This window comes from Myotis nattereri (genome assembly GCF_964212035.1).
Source record: "Myotis nattereri genome assembly, chromosome: 12".
NCBI classification, from domain to species: Eukaryota; Metazoa; Chordata; class Mammalia; order Chiroptera; family Vespertilionidae; genus Myotis; species Myotis nattereri.
This window is the reverse complement of record NC_138087.1, coordinates 72,480,258-72,495,108: the sequence shown is the minus strand read 5'-3', so window position 1 is coordinate 72,495,108 and position 14,851 is coordinate 72,480,258. Positions and strand designations below refer to the sequence as shown.

The following is a 14,851-nucleotide window of genomic DNA, read 5'->3' as shown; positions in this document are numbered from 1 at the left end:
TCGCCTCATCTACGTCATAACATTGTTAGGCGATCACATAGGAAAATGGGTGTACAAAACAGCTTTTAAACCATAAACAACTAGTCTTGGAAATATTGAGCAAGAAGCTCAATCTAACGTGTAAGCTTTTCCGACCTTGTTCAACTTTGTCCAGAAAAGTGTTTCCCTCCCTTCTGGCCCTTCTTTTCCACGTGACCAGCACCCTCCTCACCTTCCTGTTCCAGCACCCCCTGGTGTTCAGATACTTTGGCTTTGATGGGATTCAAGCTCAACAATGGAAGGTGAAACAACAGCCCAATTTAAAAGTACTTGTGCTTTTATTAAAAAAAAATACAATCAGGTACTGTCCACATGTGTTTCGGGAAGGAAACTCTCTTTAAAAATCCTTAGTTTTCATCATCATTCTTATTATTATATTAATAATATTAATTATATCCTTAACATTGAAACAGGGTTGCTTTTCTGGGTTCTGTTGTATGAAATGTAAAAAATGGGGATGGCTCCCAGTAACACACACTGAATCACTGGGAACAAAAATAACATTAATTATGCAGCTTTGTGTAAAAGACAGCCGGTTCTAAAACTACCACTGTACAGCGGATACCCCCACCCCCTGCCCACAGCCACCCGCGAGAAGAAAGACCATTGGCTGCTGTCCCTGGAAGGCTTTTGCAGATTCGAACAACACAACAGAAACCTGTTGGAGAGGTTGTCTTTGGTGCGAAGGAAGGAATCGCAGAGGCGGAGGCCCGTGCTCCTGCCTTTGGCCCGAGGCGCCATGGTCCACGTGAACTCCTGCCAGATGCCCAGGTGTGGCTTGATGGTTGGACGGGTTGCACTGTGCTTTGGTAAAATTCTCTTCTTCCTCTGGGCCCTACACCTCTCAGCCAGGTGTCCCTGCAGTTCACGCCCGCTTGCGCCTGCCTTCGAGGTTTCGGAAGTTGCTGGGTCTCACCTTCATCTCAGCAAACTGGATGGAATGTTCATGGCCCTTCCAGTGGAACCAGTTAACACCCTGTAGAACAAGAGAAGAGCTCCCAGTTGGTTCCCAGTAGGCACTGACCATTGCTCTCTAGCTCAGTGATGGCGAACCTTTTGAGCTCGGTGTGCCAGCATTTTGAAAAACCCTAACTTAACTCTGGTGCCGTGTCACATATAGAAATTTTTTGATATTTGCAACCATAGTAAAACAAAGACATATTTTTGATACTTATTTTATATATTTAAATGCCATTTAACAAAGAAAAATCAACTAAAGAAATGAGTTTGCGTGTCACCTCTGACACGCGTGTCATAGGTTCGCCATCACTGCCCTAGCTGACGGGGTGAGTTCTGTTCCAGCGTGACTGCCAGGCAGTTCAGCTGTCTCTGTCTATTGACCTTTGCGGTGAAAAGTGCCGGAGGGGCTGGCGGAATCCGACTCAGCTGTGTTACTCTAGTCACAAGCCACCTGAGGTTGGCTCTGCCATCTGGGAACTAAGTGGTGGCCGATGGCACTTGCCATCACGAGGAAAAGTGCGAAAGAATTCAGGCCAGGACTCGAGGTGACAGAATTGAGTAGCTCCGTGCGGGGGCGTCTCTAATCCACAGGATGCCTACCAAGGATCTGACTGGGGGTTGGAATGGAATGGGAGAATGTGAAGGAGCTAGCACAGCGGCTGGAGCAGAGCCAGAGCTAGGGCCCACCCCGCTCTCCTTACGGCCTTTTATATCATCTTCTCCTCCTTCCACAGCTGGGAGGAAGGATGGAAAAAGAAGTTTCCTTTGGCACACAGCTGTCTTAATTTTCTGGAAGACCTTGTATTGCACTGAAGTTAAGAGACAAGGTGGTGAATAACGCTCAGAGCGGAAGTGTAACTGAGGCAACGTAGTAAGACGCAGGAACACCTGCGCTCACCCCGCTTCACCTCAGGGCCTCCCCTTTGTCTGCTCTCCTTGTGGGGTCAGATGAAGATTTTGTCCGAGGAAAGCTCTCTGTGTTGGAATCCACCTGACCAGTGGTTTCCCTCGTGTGCTATTTCTTTCTTTTTTTTTTTTTTTAATATATTTTATTGATTTTTTACAGAGAGGAAGGGAGAGGGATAGAAAGTAGAAACATCAATGAGAGAGAAACATCGATCAGCTGCCTCCTACACACCTCCCACTGGGGATGTGCCCACAACCCAGGTACATGCCCTTGACCAGAATCGAACCTGGGACCTTTCAGTCTGCAGGCTGATGCTCCGTCCACTGAGCCAAACCGGCTAGGGCTATTTCTATGACTCACCTGACCTGCATGCCACTGAAGTTCCCCCTGCTGTGCTGGGAAAAACATGTCATCTACTGAGGTTGCTGACCCTAGTCTCACCCCCAACCGGCTTCCAAGCTTGGTCCTGGGCCCTCAGTCTGCTCACCTGACTGTGGTTATTGTCCCCATATCTGCCCATCAGGTTGACACGGTGACAGTTCTTGTACCAGAAGGCCCCCTTGTAGGACAGAGCACAGTTGGTGATGGCTGAGTCTGTGTCTTTGTCGAAGGTGGAGAAGGACCTGCCATTGTGGTAGGCCATCGAGTCACCTGGGAGAGAGAGAGAGAAAATGCACCTGAGAGATCCCAGCTGGAGTCTCCTCTGGGATGTGAAGGACACAACTGGAGGTGACAAGGGAACGGGCCTGGGTGGGCCGGCCTTGAACACTAGGCCAGATTTAGGATCACACATGGGACTAGATGGGACATGAGTGTCATCACGGATGCATTTCTGACAGACGCAGCATGCGGTAGAAAGAGGGCTGCGGGTGACTTTGTGGTCCAGCTTCAAGTCTCATCTCTTTCACTCCCTAGCCGTGACCTTGCACAGGTCAGGCTGCTTGTTGCACCTCAGTTTTCTATGCTATAAAATGGGACTAGCACATTGATTCTGTCCACCTCAGAGTGCTGCTGGGATCATACATAAGGTGTTTGCCAAAAAGAGTTGAGCAAATAGTTATGATTGGTGCTATTTTTATGATGTTTTGCATTCCCTTTCCATAAAGGCACTCACTGAGAAAGGTGAGAAATCTGCATTTAAGAATGCTTTCCCCTAAATACAAATCTTTAGAACCATACTTGGAAGCAAACCCTTCAGCTATCAGATTTCTAAGTGTTTATGGGACCAGCGTTCCCTGACTCTTGGACAAAAAGCCCACTCATGGAGTGCTTTTGGGGAGTCTAGTTTATAAATGAACACATGGAGTTTTGGGAAGATTTCAGTGCCGTTCTTTCTGTGCACCCTCACTCCCCACCGGGCCAGCGCAGTGCATCAAAGCATCAGGATGCCCTGGCACCTACCCTGGCCTTTAGGAGCAGGTTGTCAGAGGCAGCAGGTGCCCGTCTAAGCTGCTGAGAGCATGAGCGTGGCAGGTGGACACTGATAAACGAGGTGTCTCCTGTCAGGGATGCATCCCAGCTCATCTCTGCTGGAATGACAGAGGGGCGGAGGCTCACTCACTCTGCTGCTCAGTCAGCTTGTCTTTGTTTGCCATGTAACTGTATCCCTCTTGCCTGAAGCCATCTCCACCAAAGGTATTTATGGCCAGGTAATAAAATGTGGGGCTTCTTTGAGGGGCCTCTCTCTTTTCTAAAGAGCTTTGTCTCTTCTTCCACTGACTGAGCCTGGCTTTCAGCAAACTTTTATCTGGAGTTTTTTTTTTAAAAAAATCATAGATGTTTTCTTTCAGGGCTCAGAGAGGCTGTAAATATAACAGCATCTCTTCTGTTTTCATGCACATCACCGAGAGCCACCCAAAGTGGGCAGGGTGGCACGGGCTGGGCACACTCTCAGACCTGATCCCTCTTGTTCCCAAGAGCACCTTCTGCAGCCCGGCTTATACCTGGGCCTGCTCCCTACAAGCTGTGTCACTTGGGCAAATCGCCGAACTTTTCTGAGCCTCGTTTTCCTCCTCTGTGCCTTCCTGGCATGGCTTCTGTGAGAACTGAGTGAGGGTAATGTGTGGGAATATCTGCACCAAAGGATGCGACCCAGGAGCCCTGAATGCATGCTGTGTCCTTGTTTATTTCTCCTCTAATGTGGCACCAGACACCACCCAGAGGCCGTGTCAAGTCAAGAAATTTGCACTAGGTTGGGGACCAAAGAACAAAAACAGTGCTGAGGAAGTCTTCTGCCCTGGGGTGTTCAGGCTGAGGCTGGTTGGCCATGTGGCAGGGATGTCTTCCAAGAGACTCCAGCAATTGGTGATGGACTGAATTGTTTGCTACTCAGAGTGCAACACCACCCACTGCGGCATCACCAGGGAGCTTGTAAGAAACACTGAACCTCGGTGGCTGTGTCAGCACCTGGCATCCCTTGAGGGCTCATCCTCTATAATAAAAGGCTAATATGCAAATCAAACAGATCGACTGGTCTCTGTGATGTGCACTGACCACCAGGGGGCAGACGCTCAACACAGGAGCTTCCCCCGGGTGGTCAGTGCACTCCCACATGGGGAGTGCCCCTCAGCCAGAAGCTGGGCTCACGGCTGGTGAGCATAGTGGCGGTGGCAGGAACCTCTCCTACCTCCCTGGCAGTCAGACATCCCCCAAGGGGTCCCAGACTGCCAGAGGGCACAGGCTGGGCTGAGGCCTCCCCCCCCCCCCAATTGCACGAATTTCTTGCACCGGGCCTCTATTATGTACATAATAGATTGAGAAGCACTGGGTTACACAAGTGTGAAGGCCCCTGAGAGACTTTTTCTGTCAGTCTATGCTAAAATCTAAACATTTCTAAGTGATGGCAGCTCCAGATAGACCCTGAATGTCCTGCTTCCCAACCTCTGTTTCGGTGACCAAAATACCTTCCCAGCTCGGTCCAATAGTAGCTCTTCCAGATTAGCACCCAGTAGGGATTCAAATACTCAATAAATGAATGACCCAATAAATGGATGGATGAATGAAGGGAGGGATGATGCAGGGAGGAATCAGCTGAGAACACAGGAAGGTCCTGTGGTTCCTTGTGCTCTGAGTGGCCCTCCGTACCTGCTGTCCCGCTGTACCCCTCCACCTTCAGCTTGTAGCGAGTCTTGGCGTCTCCCACGCTGAACTTGTCATAGACGGCATAGGCTGTCTTCCCGTGGTCCCGCAGGTCCACCCGCAACTCGTACTGCCCTTGAGACGTGATTTTGTTCAGGTTGTCCAGCCCTGTGGACGACAGGCAAGGGATGATGCAGAAGCACTAGCGAAAGAGGCTATTGTTTCTACTCCACCCGCATCAGGGCAGCAGCTGATGTGTGTTAAGGAGGGTCGAGTCTTAGACCCGGGCTTGCAGCTTGGTCTGCTCCTTGCTGGGGCAACACCAGGCAAAACAGATGATGTTTCTAAGCCTCAGGCTAACTCGGGTTGAGAGCTTTGCCCTGCCAACCCCTAGTGTTGTGAAGATCAGAGGAGGTGAGGTGGAGAAAGCCCCTGCTAAACTCTAAAGCTCTGTACAAGTGAAAGGGAGGGGATGATAGCTGGATAGACATTCCCCGCCAGACAGTCCCTTTGCAGGCAGGTTATGGGAAGGTGTGAGCGTGTGGATGGATGGAGGAGGGCATTGTAGTGCTGCCTCAGGACATTTCACATTGCAGCTCAGATGCTCACAGTATTGGCTAGATTCTCCTCCAAGACTCTGGTTTCCTATGTGCAAGACAAGAACTTTGTACCTTGCAGGGGTGCTCAGAGGTTATGGCTATAAGACCCCATCTCACCACCAGGAGCCCAGAGCAGAAGCAGCTAACGGTTCAGGAGGACAATTCTTAAGTGGCCAGTGAATGACTAAAGGCGAGGCTCATTCTTAAGGCCTGATTGTTGGCTCTCCCTTGACCAGAGTTTTATTTTTAATGACCCAGAGAATTTAAAATATTTTCCACTGAGAAGTTGAAATTCAGTGTGTACTACCAGAGCTGTTTCCCCCTCATCCATTTCTCTCCCAGAGGTCGCTGTGGGTTGGGACAAGTGACGAGGGGGCAGAAATGGACGTTTGGGACGTAAGCACGCAGAGCGGCCTCACCGAGCCAGAACTCTTCTCTGCGGTCCCCAAACCCAGCGGCATAGGCTTTCCAGTTGCGATAGAAGTCCTCGCGTCCGTTTTTGCGCCTCAGGAACACCTGTGAACACAACCAGTGAGGCCGGGAGCACTCAGGCTACTGGAGGAAAGAGAAGGCGCCTTTCTGAGAGGAAGACCATCGGGCCGTGCGGAAGTGCCTGTCCCAGCTCTGTCCTCACTAATTTGCCAGGTAACTTGGGCAGCTCACCTCCTTCTCTGAGCCGCGGTGTTCTCACCTGAAGCGTAGGGACTGAAAATACCACCCACTGCCCCAGGATGATGCTGTGTCAGTGTAGGGTCACTTGTAACTAATGCACACCAGGGGCGGGATGCTGATGGCGGGAGACCAGGCGACCAGGGCCTGGGGGCACTCACTGTACCACGTGCTCAATTTTTTAAAAAAATAGTGTTGCATTTTATCATTTATTATTATTATTTTTTATTCCCCATCCTAAGATATTTTTTTCCCATTGATTTTTAGAAAGAGTGGAAGAGAGAGGGACAGAGAGAAACACATTGATTGGTTGCCTTCTGCTCATGCCCTGACTAGGGCCAGGGCCAGGGAGGAGCCTGCAACCAAGGTACATGCCCTTGACTGGAATTGAACCCGGGACTCTTCCATCCACAGGCTGATGCTCTATCCACTGAGCCAAACCGGCTAGGGCCATATGCTCAGTTTTGTTGTAAACGTAAAACTGCTCTAAAAAAATAGTGTGTCAATTTAAAAAATACTACCCAGCTCATATGGTAATGCAATTGACATAATTCATATAAAATTCTTAGCACAATGCCTGGTAGAGAGCAAATGGTAATTAATATACACAGTGGGTTTATGACCACTGTCATTTTTGTGCATCACAGAGCTAAGGATCAGAAGACATAAATTACAAGAAAAATATTTTCTTCTTTTTGTCCCCATTCTTTTGTTTAAGAGATAATCTTTGAGTGTCTGCTTGTGGCAGGCACTATCTTACAAACCTCATGCACCTTGGGGTCAGAGTGCAGGGGCAGGGCCTCCAGCCCTCCTGCCCCCCCCCCCCCCGCCCCCATGCCCTCTGCCCCAGCCCCCGTGCTGGGGTTTCGGTGGTACTCACGATCCATCCACCCCCATCAGAGGTCATGTCACAGAAGACTTCCAGAGCCTGGGCCTTATCGCCGTTCAGGTAAATAGTGTAGAGGCCAGAGGTTGTGTCTCCGTTCAGCATTGCCTGGGAGCAGTCCCTGGGGAATGGGTACAGGAGGCCAACTGGGGGGTAGAAGAAAGAGTGGCGTCAGAGCAGGGAGACGGGTGGGAGCTCGCGGATTTCAGCTCTACTCTTTGGGGCTGGATGACTGACCCTCTCTGAGGCTCTGTTCCCTCAGATGCAAGAGGGGACAAAACCTATCGGCGTGGGTGCAGTGTGGCTTAGAGGTTGTGGATCTAAGGGACACGTCCATCTCAGTCCCTTAGATTGATGGAAGCTGTCAATGATGTCAGTGGGAGGAGGGCTGAGCCACTGTGATGGCCGTGTGTGAGGTTGGCCTCAATCTACCTGGAGTGGCCAGACTGTCTAGGTCCCCAGCACCCAGTGGGTGGCTCACTGTGGATCAGGGCACTCTGTTAGGCCGGATGCATCTCAGTGTCACCAGATAATTCAGGAGTTCAGTCCTGAATTCCTCACTTTCTTGCCTTAGTACGCTGGAGATGGCATTTACTGCTCTCAGCCTAGGGATCTTAGACAGGTGGGGTCGGGGAGAACAAGAATGCTTGGGGAATTTCCAAGTGCCGTAATGTGATGCAAAAACTTAAAACCATGATAGATACAGACAATCTTGGGCCTGTGCTTAGCAGGTGGCAAGGAGAACTGATGGCCACAGCTGTCCTTTTTCTGATCTGACTCCTCACTGTACTTGACCTTCACCTGAAGTTGTGTCATTAGCTGTTGTCTATTTCACAGCCCTCATCTGAAGTCATATTTAGGGCACACTCATATTTTTGTGTTCCCAACACCTGGTGTAAGTTCTGGCACAGAGGTGCGTTTGCCTGTGACCCTCCCTCAGCAGGTGTGTGCAGGAGGCATCTCTGGGGTCCGCTCCATGCAACCCAGGTTCAGGGCTCCCCAAAGGCAGACTCCTCCCTTCCCAGGAACGGCTGCTTCCTCTTATTCACCAATGGAACACCTTGCATGCCTAACATCTGCAGAAGGTACGCAGTGGCAGGGTGCAGGGTGCAGGGGCGGTTCCCTGGTCCTGGAACACTGAGCCCAAAGCTGACTCTGAGTCATGGTGTAGCCTTGAGAAATCAAGGGAGCCTCTGTTTCTCCACCAAAAAACTGGGGATGGCATTCCTGGCCCACCACACCAGTTTGGTGGGAGGCTGTGCATGAGTGAATATGGACAGGCTTTGCAAATGTTGAAGAAAAAGCTGAAGAAAAAGAGGGGCCCTAAGTGTATAATGAGCCCTGAGAATGGACCACACAATGGGTTAGGAGTTCAAATACAATACAAGGACTCTCACAGAGTTCATGTGAAAAAGGGGTGGTTATCAAGCCCATTGTATAGGTGAAAACATTGAGGCCCGTAGAATGGCAGTGATTTCCCGAGTCACACAGAGCAAATGGTGGAGATGAGGACTGAACCCAGTAGTTCTCGCTGCTGGCCCTCCTTCCCTTTCACCATGAGCCCTGCCATCTCTTGCACCCACACTCCTCGGGCTTTCAGGGAGTGCAGGGAGCTGATCCTTGTCAGAGGGTTGACGGGTGAATTTAGTGTAGCCGTCAGCGGAGAGGAGGGCTGGTTCAGTCTCACGGGTTTGATCCCTGCGGCCCTTACTTGTGGTGAAGATGGTTTCGACCAGCTTGCTCCTCAGGGGCCCGTTCAGTGCTTGGATCTTTGCTGTGTAGTGAGTGGATGGGCTCAGCTCTGCCAGGCTGTAGGAGGTGGTGTCTGGACCCACAATAACTTCCTAAGGACAGAAGAAAGAACATAATAGCGTTTGACCACATAAATCCTTAGGACACAGATGATGTATTCATTCATTCATCCGTCCGTTTATTTCTTTAATCAATAAGAAGCCACTGAGTCTCACTCTGTGCCAGGTTCCATGCTCCCTTCTAAGATGTCAGAGATGGAGAGAATGCAGCACGAGCAAAGGTCCTGGGGCCAGAAGAGGCAGAACTAAAGAAAATAATATGAAAAGGCAATGACCTACCTCAACCATACTTGGTATTTGGTGGGGGAGTGATGATAGGAGAGATGGGCAGAGGGCTTAAAAGCCATGCTATTGGAACTTAAAGTTAATTAGGATTAGAAATGGAGCTTCCTCAAAGGGTTTTGAACAAGTGAATGACACAAACTCAATTTAATCTGGTGGCCACATGAGCTGCACAAAGGAGAAAAGGTTTCAATTTTGAGGCAGTTATATCAGTGGTCCCTAAATATGGCTCTTTTTTTTCACAGCCCTCTGGGAATTTTTTAAATAATGCAACACCTGGGCTCCACCCCATACTGCCTGGATCATACGGGCTAGAAGTGGGCCTGGCCAGGTGCATATTCAAGAAACTCTCAGCTGACCTCTTAAGTCAGGAGATGGTTACGGGGCTCAGCAGGCATGGTCTGATGACGCCTGGCGCTGACCCACATGCCCCTTTTCTAGAACAGAGATGTCCAGGGGAGGCAGCGTGTGCTGTTGTGGCAAGGCCTGCGCTGACTGCCCTGTGGCTTGTGCCTGGTGGCTGCGCTGCTGTCCAGAGGAAGGGATCAGCTTTAGTTTGCAGGAAATGCTCTTTCTTTTCAAATCTTCTTTCCAGCTTCTAATGCCTGTGAAATCACCTTTTAGCTGGTGTCTGGGATTGGAATTCAACCTAAATTCCTAGCTAACCAAACACAGTGATGCTCTCTACAATCTGCAAACACAGCCAACTGGGTTTAGGCAGGAATGAGTCAGTGTGGAGGCCCTTGGAAGGTCCTCTTCCACCCTCACAACTGGGCAGGTGAAGTTATCCTGGTTTTTCCAATGGGGGTGGAGTTTTGCTCTCACTCCAGCATTTATTGGTGGCAGAGGATGGTCTTGCCTTTTGTCTTCCAAGGTCCTGTCCAGGACTCTTTCATCCTATACCAGGATGCTTTAAGTCCTGGCTCCCTCCCTCTTTCCTTCCCTCCCTCCCATTTTATTGATTTAAGAGGGGAATGGAGAGGGAAAGATAGGAGCATCATTTAGCTGCCTCCTGCACGTCCCCTACTGGGGACCAAGTCTGCAACTTGGGCATGTGCCCTGACCCAAAATCAAACAGTGACCTCCTAGAGCAGTGGTTCTCAACCTTCCTAATGCCTCGACCCTTTAATACAGTTCCTCATGTTGTGGTGACCCCCAACCATAAAATTATTTTCGTTGCTACTTCATAACTGTAATTTTGCTACTGTTATGAATCATATTGTAAATATCTGATATGCAGGATGTATTTTCATTGTTACAAATTGAACATAATTAAAGCATAGTGATTAATCACAAAAACAATATGTAATTATATGTGTGTTTTCCAATGGTCTTAGGTGACCCCTGTGAAAGGGTCGTTCGACCCCCAAAGGGGTCGCGACCCACAGGTTGAGTACCGTTGTCCTAGAGCAGCGATGGTGAACCTTTTGAGCTCGGCGTGTCAGCATTTTGAAAACCCTAACTTAACTCTGGTGCCGTGTCACATACAGAAATTTTCTGATATTTGCAACCATAGTAAAGCAAAGATTTATATTTTTGATATTTATTTTATATATTTAAATGCCATTTAACAAAGAAAAATCAACCAAAAAAATGAGTTCGTGTGTCATCTCTGACACGCATGTCATAGGTTCGCCATCACTGTCCTAGAGCATGGGTCAGTGCTCAACCACTGAGCAACACTGGCCAGGCCTGCTTTTCTTGAGTGAAACGCATAAAGCGGGGATTGGACATACAGGAAAGTCAACCCAGGTAAGTGCTCAAGCTTTGATACCAGTGATCCAGTGACCTTTGTGTGGCCCCTAGGTCTGGCCCTTGGGGAAGGATCAAGTACAAAGCTGGGTTCATTGAATTACTTGGGGATACAATTACCTATCAGCTCTCTAGGCTGCTGTGCAAAATCATCTTCCAGGCAATTAGGATGCACTGAAATGAGGTTTGGACTTCAGGTAAACACCAAGTCCTGGAATGCCTGACCAGGAAGGGACCTGAGAGACCATGGGCCCATTGCGCTCATTTTATGGATGTGGACACTGCCACCCAGAGAGAGCAGGACATGCCTCTGTTCACACAGGGAGGGAGTGCATTGTTCTACTGACTCTGAGAAGGGCCATGAGAGTAACTAGAAATGCGTGTCTACTTCTGGTTAAGCACGGCAGAGTAGACATGCCAGTTTATCTCTACTTGCTTCTGATGCCCAGTAAAATGATGGTAAATGGATATAAACTATAAACCCCCAAAGTGAGGGGAATAGCTGAGGAGATGGCCACAGGCATGTGATGTCAACAGGATCTTGGTAGACAGAAAGCGTGTGGTGCCATGACATGGAGGGATGGAATGGAGAGAGCTGGGGGTAGAGGCGGGGCAGAGCCTGGCAGAGGCTCTATGATGAATGCCCCAGAGCCCAGCAAGTTCAGGAATGGAATGTATGCAAAAGCAAAGATGCCGCTGAAGGCCAGCGTGGGGCAGGGCTGAATAACAGTTTGTTTAAAACTGTATGAGAAACAGATCTCCAGCTCTGACAGTCTGCACACTGTTCTTCATGTCCAGAAGGAAGGCTGATGTTTAGTCCCTGGAAAGGCTGAGCCAGGCAGAGACTCTGGATTCAAGTCCACCAGGGCCAGTTGCAGAGGAGGCCATGGCATCACCCTAGACCAGTGATGGTGAACTTTTTGAGCTCGGCGTGTCAGCATTTTGAAAACCCTAACTTAACTCTGGTACGTTGTGACACATACAGAATTTTTTTGATATTTGCAACCATAGTAAAAAAAAGATTTATATTTTTGATATTTATTTTATATATTTAAATGCCATTTAACAAAGAAAAATCAACCAAAAAAATGAGTTCACGTGTCACTTCTGACACGCATGTCATAGGTTCACCATCACTGCCCTAGACCCAGGCCTGCACAGTGGGAGCCACGCTTTCTCCAGCGAGGCTTCTGGCAGCCGGGCCTGGAGGAGTTGGAGGATCCTTGGAGTAGCTCAAGAGAAAAGGCTGACAGCACTGATACTAGGGAGACCCCCTAAAGATTGCTGGTCACTTGCCCCATCACTCTACCGTGAGCCCCAACATTGACAAGCCTATAGTGCGATTGGAACTCCCAATCAGCTTCCTTCTTGGCTCCAGCACAAAAGGACAGACAGACATTGCGGGACGTCTCCAACAGGAACAGTGGAGACCTCAACCAAACCAGCAGCAGCGAAACAGAAGGAAGAGCTACGCAGGTTGTGGAACAAAATCACGGTAACATGTATCTTCCTAGATAAAGAGAAGACGATGCAGGGGACACAAACAATACACTAGAAACGGAGGAATGTGCAGAGAATAAGTATAAGATCCTGGGAATATAAAGAACAATGACCGAAATGAAAAACTCAGTAACAAGTTCAGTTTGGAAAATCTCACTTGTGGGAAGGTCTGAAGTTATTTCAAATTACAAAGTAAAAGAAAAAAGTTCGTGGGTTGAGGAAGTAAATAGTATGAACCATTTCTGTAAACAGTATTAACAGCTAATGTCATAAGAACATGGTGATGTGTATTTCAACACAGCATGGAGTGATGCCATCTGGGAGACAATAGATGTATATATGGCCAGAACACAGAAGAAGCCTTTAGCTTTTGCTCAATCAAATAATAAAGGACCAAGAACCCAGCACCTAAAATGTCCTCGTCTTCTGAGCATGGCTCTTGACCTGGGCTGGCTACTGACTCTGGAGCCTGGTAAAAATGAGAGGCTGGAGCCTGTGATTCAGAAGGTCTGGCATCCAGCCCTGTTCGTGTTTTTTTCAGTTTCCCAGTTGCACTGGGTAGAGAAGCACACCCAGATCATTCTTCCCTACTTTGAGGATAATGTAAACGTTTCAACCAGCCATGGGGATTTATTTATATACTTCAACGTACCTTGACTGTACCGTCCACGGATTCATACACCAATAAGTAACCGGTGACAGGTGCCCGGGGGGCTCGCCAGGTGAGGAGGGCAGTTTCCGACTGGACCTCAGTAGCAGTCAAGTCTCTGGGAGAATCAAGGTCTGGAGAAGAGAAGACAATCCATAGCAAATCAGTCAGCAATGTACGACAGAAATCCCTGGCCGGGCATCAGGAGGCCTGGGGCCACATCCTTCCCCACCATTGTCCTGGATGACCTTGGGGGGAACCTTCCCCATCTGTACATGAGGCGGTTGAGCCATATAATCTCCAAAGACATAGATTCTCTGGGGTTCCTCTCATCCCAGGGGCCACGTTTTCCTGAGTCCAGCATGGCCTTGGTTGGATGGGGAGAGAGAGACAGAGCTGTGAACACATTCACTAATGTCCCTTATTCCTAAACAAGAGGACGGATGGATGCTGATGGTGCTCATCCCTGAGAGGAGGCCTCCTCCAAGGCCTTCCTCCCTACAGTGTGTAAAAGGATCTGCGTATAGAAACCCAATGGCCATCTAGGAAAACTTGCCTGGAAAAATCATTCTCTTAGAATATTTCCCTGCCTAGAACATGGATCATTAAATACTGGATTTCCACTGGGGGTCTGGTTTTCCACTTAAAAGCTCTGGTTTTAAAATTGCTTCCTAGTCCCTGGGGAGAGCAGGTCATTTTGGTTCACAAGGACCTGGTGTGCTGCTTCAGGTCCTGGTGGAACTGGCAGTGGTTGATGTGGCTGACGCTGAGCATCCCACTGCCAGGATCTGTCTTAGGAAGGAAGTTGGAGAGAGTGGCTGTTTCGGAGGGGCCATGGCTGGGCATCTTCCCGCTCTCGGTGTCTCTTTACCTGTTGTGAACTTGGTGCTGATGGTGGAGCTCTTCTGGGGCCCTTTCTCTGCAAAGACCCTCAGCGTGTACTCCGTGGCAGGCTCCAGGTTGGTCAGCACATACTCCACCGTGTTCCCAGACACCGTCCGTGTGATCTCTGGCACTGAACATGAAATACACAAACCCAGGCAGTTACTGCTTCTGGTCGGAGCCATCAGCAGGCTCGGCCAATGACGCACACACCACCTTCTAACACACTTTCAGTGACCCCGCAGACATGCCTCACGCCCCTTTCTCTCTCTTGAGCACTCACTTCACATACAAAAGATTTATGATATGGAGACTGAATTTTTCCAGGCACCAAATCAGAAGGAAGGGGAACTGGGGGTCAGGAGAATTTTCCAGCTGCTGTCGCTGGGACAAGGACCGGCCAGGGGAGAGGAGCAGGTGATATTTTCGAGCCTGGGGCTACCCACGTTTAATCTGTCCCATGCCTTGTCCCTCTCTCTTTTACTTACTTACATGTGCTTTTATAATTTTACAAATGTTGTCAAATCATTAGGCTTGGAGACCTCAAAAGTCAGGCAGCAGGCACGCCAGAGCCTGGTTACTGCTTCTGAGACCCGTCGTCAAGTCTGACGTGGACACCAAACACCAGGGCCCAGGTGTGTGTGTTCATTTCCACCCACTGGACCAACAACCCAGGCAAGCCAGGGACTGAGGGGTTCCCCAGGCTGTGAGGCTTTTAGCGCTAAAACTGGGAAAGCCCTGGACAAATTGGTAGAGCTGGTCACCCTACCACAACATGTATGAACCTCCCACGCCACCCCCTAGACCAGTGATGGCGAACCTTTTGAGCTCAGCGTG

General features: G+C 49.3%; 1 protein-coding gene across 7 annotated transcripts in view; it reads right to left on the bottom strand.

The window, feature by feature from the left end:
* Positions 1-294: 294 nt before the first annotated feature.
* TNC (tenascin C) overlaps positions 295-14,851 on the bottom strand; it is a gene marked incomplete at its 5' end in the record, with an annotated part of 63,839 nt that continues 49,282 nt past the window's right edge. For all 7 annotated transcript variants that reach the window (XM_081103380.1, XM_081103381.1, XM_081103382.1 and 4 more), the window contains 8 exons: positions 295-1,015; positions 2,394-2,557; positions 4,991-5,152; positions 6,003-6,099; positions 7,133-7,284; positions 8,850-8,982; positions 13,136-13,266; positions 14,004-14,147. In XM_081103380.1, the coding sequence (XP_080959506.1) occupies positions 905-1,015; positions 2,394-2,557; positions 4,991-5,152; positions 6,003-6,099; positions 7,133-7,284; positions 8,850-8,982; positions 13,136-13,266; positions 14,004-14,147 (1,094 nt within the window). In that variant the 3' untranslated portion in view covers positions 295-904. The remainder of the gene's footprint in view (positions 1,016-2,393; positions 2,558-4,990; positions 5,153-6,002; positions 6,100-7,132; positions 7,285-8,849; positions 8,983-13,135; positions 13,267-14,003; positions 14,148-14,851) is intronic.